Source organism: Gavialis gangeticus, unplaced genomic scaffold (genome assembly GCF_001723915.1).
Source record: "Gavialis gangeticus isolate Ggan-Ray unplaced genomic scaffold, GavGan_comp1, whole genome shotgun sequence".
Lineage (NCBI taxonomy): Eukaryota > Metazoa > Chordata > Crocodylia > Gavialidae > Gavialis > Gavialis gangeticus.
In genome coordinates, this window is record NW_017729033.1 from 38,190,175 (window position 1) to 38,198,449 (window position 8,275).

Here is an 8,275-nt window from a genome sequence, read left to right on the forward strand (position 1 = left end):
ACAAGACATAATGTAATGAGTATATGAATGCATAAAACAAAAAATTCAACAACATTTTAAAAAATCATGAAGCTAGTTTCCATGCTATCCTTGTACACTACAGATGACTGGTTCATTTTCAATCACAGGGAACAAATACAGCCTAACAACAGGTACATTCAGGGTGCATCCACATGAGATGCTACATCACCATAGTGATGAGCTACATCATCGGTAGGCACTAACTGTGATGCCGCTGGTACTGCGCAGTAGGGTTGAAAATGACCCGTGTGCCACTGGGACTGCGCAGAGGGGACTGCACAGTCATTTAGTACTTGCTAAAGCATGGAGCTCCACTGCTTTAGCAAGTACTAAATGACTGCACAGTATCAACTGCACATCTGGGGCATATGTAGCCATGCCCATATATTAAGATTTTCTGGTAGTACAGTTCTAATTTTGTGAGGCTAGACGGAAAAGCAAAAATCATCAACACTAAAATCACAATTCAACTGCCATATAAAATTTAGTGTAAGGACCTAGATAAATTCTGTAAGAGCACTCCTTAATGATTTTGAGTGGGGGAAAAAAAGCCCAAACTGGAACACACACCAAGGTGAATCAGCCTGGGTGACTTGGATGACAGGAACTTGATCTTCTTATCATAAAAGTCAGCAGCAAAACTCCTACCAATTGCACCCGTCAATCCTGACCACATATTTTCTTTCTTTTATAGGTTTTCAGTCATATCCTTAACCACCTAGAAGATATCTGTTATTTCCTTTGATTTCTTTTCAAATGCAGCTTTTATTTACACATTGAATAAATCAAGAAATGTAAGCATGTGCCTCCCTTTAAGGTACCTATTCCCCTAAAGTCAATTTGAACTACTCATGTGCTTAAACATGTATTAACTCTGCACTGTTACTTTGTTTATACAAGAATTTGAAAATGGTTTATCCCATATTTGCTTAATACTGACTAATAAGTTGACCTAACAAGGAAAATGTAAAAAAAACCCCCAAAACATAATGAGCAGCTCTGGAGTCTTGACATAATAAATTAACAAAGCTAAATAATTAACAAACTAACAAATGTTCGAGCTTATTGTATTAAAATCTACTTAGAGAACGTTAAGCTTATGGATTGCTCATCAGATCAAAGCTCGTGTCAAACAAGTGCTGTGTGTTTAGTATGTCGGCATCTACGAAGAACTTACTGAAGAAAGAAAAAAAGAAACAACCTTGCAGGCCAAAATCTGATATACTGTGCATAAGCAAATTAAATTTCATTTAGTGAAACCTGTTACAGAAGGTTTGAATTTGATCCAGTGTATAAGTGCCACAAAGGTAAAATTCTTCCCAGAATAATTATGCTGGGCGCATGTTCTTGTGGTGACTTCGCTGGAAGCCATGAATACACATTTGAAGGCCACTAATTCATTTTAGAATAGGATAAATTATTTCCCCCTCTGTCCTCCCTTATTCCACATACTTAAGATATCTTATGTCAAATGTTATTTTTCTAAGAAAAGTCATGCTTGCAATCAACAAATATTCATATTTTTTTATTAAAAAAAAATCAAATACTCAATTTTTTTTCAGAAGCCCAGGTTGGATCTCTGTTGATGCGTCTACGTGTGCAATCAATGCACCTGAATTTTCTGGGCAGATAATTCAGGCTCATTAAAGTGCTCCCTGGTGCATGTCTACATGTGTGTCCCCATTGGGAACAAAGTGAGTACAACAGGAGCAGCCCAGTCCAGGGCAGCTCCTGCCATTCTCTGCCCCTCTGCAGCAACCAGCAGGAGTTCCTGGCTCCCCTGGGTTCTAGCCCCTGACTGGCAAAGGGTACAGGGGCTTAGCCCTAAGCTCCAGAGGGCAGGGGGAGAGCTGTGCCAGCCACATCGAGATCAGGAGGGGTCCCAATCTCCGTACAGCTAGGAGGTAGCTTCTCAGCAGCCAGATCTCTATGTGGCTGGCAAGCAGCATCTCACTGGCCCCTGTGGCCCACTGCTGCCTAGGCTGACCAGGAACAATTTGTTCCCAGTTAGCATCCACATGTGCAGTACATCATCTTAGTTAATGCACTGTTTTTCTAGTACAGGTTTCCCTCGATTTATGTGGGTTCTTTATATGCAAATTCGCTCTTATGCGATTAGCATATTTAGACCCATGATTCGTTATATGCGAGGTAAATTCACTCTTATACGAGCAGCTTTGATGCCCCCCCCGCCCAAGCAGGTAAGTCTGCGGGGGGAGGAGAAAGGGCCATGGCCCCACTCACAACAGCCCCAGCTGCAGTGGCTCCAAGACTGGCTGGCACCAGCTGCCTGCAACCGATGAGCTGCACTGTGCTCTGCCTGTCTCCCCGCACCTGGGTTCATCCCAGTTCCTGGGCTGCACCGTGTCATGGTGGAGGCAGCTGGTGTTGGCTGCTCCCGGGGCCACTCTAGCACAGGCTGGGGTGAATGCAGACAAGCGGAGCAATGGGTGGCACGAGGCACAGCATTAACCCCAGCCCATCTGTAGCAGCCCTGGGAGCAGCTGACACCAGCTGCCTGCACCAGGGCATAGCGCAGCCCAGGAGCAGCAGTGAGTGGGAACAGGCAGAGCACAGTACAGCCCAGCAGCTTCAGGCAGCTGGCACCAGCCACTCCCAGGGCCACTCTGTTCCCTCTGCTTTGCTGCCTTGTGCAGCCCCAGGAGCAGCACCCCTCCCCTTGCCCCTTTGCTAGTCCCAGCCTCACTCCCTCTCCTTCCCTTACCACCTCAACCTATCCCTATTTGTTACATTGTAAAGTGGGTTCACTTTATGTGAATTTGATTTATGCGCCATTCTCCAGGAATGCATGTACAGCATAAATCGAGGGAAACCTGTACCTGTATCTACAGGTACTAGAAAACAGACTATTAGACTAATATGCTGTGCAGTACCTGCTGCACATGTGTAGATGGTGATGCTTTACTGCACATTAGTCTAATCCACAGTAAAGTGTCTGGTGTAGACACACTCTGAGTGAGCTTTCTACTTAAGTATAGGGAGTTTATATTACAACCCACAACAAACTTCTTTATGGGGCATGTGTAGTGTCACTAAGACCCTGGTCCTGCAAATACTTGATTCTAAACATAAGCGTTGAGCCTAGGGTCAATTTCAGTCCTGTTCCACCTTTGATTTTGTTTCAGCTAGGTGCTGTTTTTCTCTCTGAAGAAACAGCTCTATAACAGACCGTGCTGACAATGAAAACAAATTAATTAAATTGGTGAAAGTCTGCTTCTTATTTACTGGGTACCAGGGATTCCAAACTAAGGATTTCAAAGTTTTGCTTCTCTCTATATTACAGTCAGCCAACTAACTGTTTCTCAGCTCTTGGGCCAAGTTCACCATTACGGGGAGGAATGACACAGACATGTGTTTGGCAGTCATGCAGAGGGGCAAAGGAGCAATAATATTTTAGCTCCTTTCTCTCTCAAGGAGGAGGGTAGGGGGGAAAATTTCTCATGCATACAGGCACTGCAAGTTACTACTGCCCTGTGCATAAATAATTCTCTCCAGGCTAGGGACAGATATTCAAAAAGCCCGAGCCTGAATTGACTCAATCTTTGCAGGTTAATTTAATCTGGCTAGAGTGAATCACTTTGCAACTGCACAGACATCCCAGAAATTCAGGCACAGGCTAGAAGCCAGGGGGCACTAAAGCAGCCCTCTCTTCTCCTGCACAGAACTGAGCTGAGGGGGAGGCATGACCAGGCCCCGGCAGGATGCTCTAATTAACCCAGCAAGGAATTGATAACAGTGTTTATCACCCCATTAAGAAAACAACAAAGGGACTGTTGATTCTTCCTGTTGATTCAGCATGGACCATAGCCAGCATGTGGTCTGCTAACTAATACACAGACACCTCTCTGCAAGGCAGAGGGGAGGTAGGAATTCCTGCTTAGCAGGGAGTAGTGAGGGGGAAGGGGGATGAGTAGCCTGCAGTCCGTGCCAGAGCTCCAGCCAGGGAGCAAAGGGGAGGGGCCAGCCCTGCTGTAGAGCAGAGAGCCCCGCCCAGCCCAGAGAGCATGCCAGGATGCTGGGGGAGTCTAATTTATCTTAAACCAGGAAGGGGTCTGGGTCAGACATTGCATAAACCGGTTTGACCCAAATCAGTTAAGTCAGATACTACATTCAACCAGGTTTATCTCAAACCAGTTTCAGCCATTTTCATACTGGTTTATAAGCACTAAACATCTGTTCTGTTACAGGCTTATACCAGTTTCTGATCACTTAAACCGGTTTATGTGTAATGTCTGTCCCTAGACCCAATGACCTTCAAATACTTTGGAAAAAGTATATGAGTGTGGCAGGCAAAGAGTCAGTGCAATCAGCTAGAACAAGTTTCACATGATCAAACCCTGACACTCCCTAAACAGGGAATTAATTTAACTGCTCCCTAAAGGCTCTGATAAAGGCCCCTGATTTAAAAAGCAAAAACACTGGTTTCTACTCCAAATAATGACAAGTTATTGTAGTTTTTCCACTGAAGTGCATCATGTAAGTACATAGGAATTTTATTTTCATCTGTTATGTCCACCTGCTATTCTTCTTGCTTGGTCTCTCTTTTTGTAAGTATCCTAATTACACAAATCAGCTGCAAACTGAAAAGAGGCCAAAGCATGAAGAAAATTCACTGTAGAATCAGAAGCAGTGGATACGTACAGAGGGCCTAATCAATCCTTCTACACATGTCAATGCACTTTGGATTCCACTCTTCATAGATCAATTGAGACTATCAACTGAAATGTTATATACTAATAATGTAAGCGTTCACTATGGTTTAAAAACATGAGAAAAAGGTACACAGGCCACTGAATCACAGTTCCCATAAGTTTGGTGGCTCTTGTGGCTTAGTTTTATGTGCTTTCTCTTCCAAGCTCCCTAAAAAGACTTGAAAGAGTGACCACAGAACTGTCAAATATAATGAATATAAAATGAAGGAATATAACAAATTATTAAAGAGCAGCAAATGCCCAACATTTCAGAAATAAAGTCAATCTTGCAGGAAAAAACCCCCCATAGTTATTATCCTTCAGTACACACTGAAAAGAAAGCCAAGCAAAGCAACCAACAAGTTTTCCCTGTTACCTTGGTAAACATAGGTTTTCCATGCTGAGTGACCATGGTGCATTGATCACAGTCCACTGTGATAGATGAGTTGTGGTAGGACTCTTTTGAGTGCTTGAGAATGTAATACAGGTCTGTTACACCTCCTTCAAAGACAGTGCTAAAGTAACGAGGAATGAGAGTCCTTCCAATTGCTGTAAGGAAAATATAAAGCAGAATTCTCTCTGTTATTAAATCTTAAACCATTTTTTATATTAAGTATTAATATAACATGAATAACTTGAAATAAAATGAAATCACCAAAGTAAACTTTTATTCAAAGAACATAATACATATTATCTGGTTGCTCTGTAAGTAGGCATTGTTCCCATTCCCACTGAAATCAGTGAATTCAGTACAGTTTTTTTGTTTTTTACTGTTAGTAAAGAATCTTCTCCATTTATGAAGGTTTGAAGGTTATTGTAGATGCTCTAAAGTTATTATTACAAAGAAACCATATTATGTAAATATTGATTAAAAGCTGGATGTTATCCTTAAATAGATGTGCATATACAAGTGGGTGTGTGTTTGTGTTCATTGAAAAATATGTTTACATACAAAGACAGAATGAACGCATTCTGCAGATGTGATACAGGCTGAATGGAGAGAAGGCTATTGCAGAACAATTAAAATAATGAAGATGGAAAAATGGCCTGACAATAGGCAACAATATACAAAGCCTCATGGGTGACAGCATCAGAGCCCTTCTAACTCAGCTGAAGTTGCTTATTTAAGCTAGAAACAATGGATGCTGACAGATGTGCAACTCCCTGCTGTAACTTGAATGCCTTGAGTTACAGCATCCCCTAAACCCAACACATTGGCTGTTGGGTCTGGGGGGTTGGGTGACAGAGCTCCAGTTTGCAGCAGCTGCATGTCTGCTCTGCCCCAGCCCCACCACTCCCCCTTCCCAGCTCTAGTATGGTCTTCAGAATGGAAGTGGAGGGATGGAGCGGAGGGATCTTAGTCTGGGCTGTGCCTCTTGTGGGAGGCTCCAATCCACCCATCCCAGTGCAGTGCAAGCTGGGCAAACCCCAGATGGAACAACCTCCCCTCCTTTCTCTCCTATTCTGAAGACAGCCCTAGGGGCAGGGCTGGCCTGGGCTGATGCATGCTGACAGACATTAATGAAGGAAGTCCGGTTTGGAGTGCTTCCTTTGAACCCTCAAATGTAATAAGGGTTCAGACACACATGATTGGGCATACTTACAGTGTTCTGCAGCTGTGCACCTCTGTCAGTGCATAGCTGTAGAGTGCTTCAGGGGCCCAATTTGTATGACAAACAGTCACTTCTGTCAGCACCCAATGAATAGTCACTCAAATACCATGAAGATGGGCCTGATATAAAAAAGATTAAACTGACACACCAGCCTGCATGAGTTTCTTCTTAAATCCCAAAGAATGGACTCCAAGGTTCAAATCCCAAAGTGCTTACTTAGGGAAATCATTACTCATTGAAATCATTAGCAGTTTTAAATACAGACTGCAGAATTTAGTCTAAATTATATAGTACTGGGCCTCTGAGGACTTTGACATTTGCATTAACTATTAGCACCATTTGGACATAAAAGAGAAAATTTTTATAGGCAACTGATGTTTTCCTATTATATTTCTGCAGGTAAATTTGGCTAGCATCAGCAGGCTAGTACATCAAGACAACATTTTCATTTACAATAGACCAACACTGTATTTTTAGAGTTGCTCATTAATAATTTGAGGTTATAGGACGTTGATTTTTATCTGAAAAATCCTTTGCAAATGTTAATTAATCCACAACACCCATGAGTGGTAGGTAAGTAAAATCTCTCTCCATATTACAGAGGGAGAAAACAAGACAGATAAATAGAAGGCAACAAAGAAATCAATTATGATAGCCAAGATTAGAACTCGTTAGTCCATTGCTTTTTCTTCTCTGCTCAGCCTACTGAGTTCATGCCTCTTACCTGTCTGATGTAAGCTAATTATTTTTTAAAAATTGCTTCCATAGGAGTTTTTCTTGCACAGGAACATGAATCTATTTGTGAGTAGAGGCTGGGAATTAAAACTATGAGGTTTTGCACATAAGCAGTTCTGTAAAAACAGATTATACTCTGTGCATTAGTTTTAAAAATATCATAAACTGCCTGACTCAGCCAATTGGATTGTATAGTTTATAATGCAAATATACAATAGATAGACAAATACAGACATATATAAGAGTTTGCTAAAAGCTTCTATGGATATACTGCACTTTGATATGACTGTGAATGCCTTTATTGCTTTAATTTATATACACTGAGTGGCTGTCAATTCAATGTACACTTTGAACAACTATTCTACAATGCAAACCCATATAAAGACTCACCCATATGTCAAGGATGTATTAAATTTCCTACAGTCTTCAAATTTAATTAGAGAAAACAGCATCCAGTGTGTCAGAAGAAAACTTTACTAAAGCTTTAAGTAAAATTTTCGCGTGTTGCTCAGTGTGGTATGTAGTAAAATGTAGCCATCAGGTTAATTTCTTACTCCCATTATGACTAATTAGCATACATTAATTTTCCTGCCAGTCACTCTGAATGGTTAATCCATGATATGAAAATCCAGGAATTCTACAGATTGCAATAAATATATATTCATTTACATGGGCAATATATTAATAAAATGGAGCTATTTTAACTTCAATTTATTAGTTGTTCTCAAAATGGCCTGGTCACATAGCCCTGCTTTCTATTTTGTATCCAGCTGCTACAACACATTAAAGAAAGCTGAAATATATATGCAATACTTTCCTATTATTACTTTTCCAGGTAAGCAATTGCTGTGGTTTCCATAGCGATATTGTGCAGCTGTTACTGGAATGGTCATGAAGGGTAAGGCGTCCAGAAAACATTTGGCTCAAAGCGCAAAGGCATGTTTCCTTCACCTGTATACTAAGCAATATAGAGTATACACTAGGTCCATGAGAAAGTTTGCTGGGTGTTTTGTTTGGAGGCTGTTTCAACTTGTTTTGAGCTCGAAACAGTGAAATGAAACAAAAGGCTTCAAAACAGCCTTGAAACGAAATGAGAGCGCTCAAAACATTTAGAAAGTTTCAAAACATTTTGAGTTTCAAAGCTGGGCTTACCTGCAGAGAAACAGAAAGTAAGGAGAAGAAGGGGGGGGGGGG

General features: G+C 41.4%; 1 protein-coding gene across 12 annotated transcripts in view; it reads right to left on the reverse strand.

The window, feature by feature from the left end:
- The window catches only part of LDB2 (LIM domain binding 2), a 441,581-nt gene that overhangs the window by 98,655 nt on the left and 334,651 nt on the right, over positions 1–8,275 (reverse strand). For all 12 annotated transcript variants that reach the window (XM_019526120.1, XM_019526114.1, XM_019526112.1 and 9 more), the window contains exon 3: positions 5,110–5,282. In XM_019526120.1, coding sequence (XP_019381665.1) covers positions 5,110–5,282 — 173 coding nt within the window. The remainder of the gene's footprint in view (positions 1–5,109; positions 5,283–8,275) is intronic.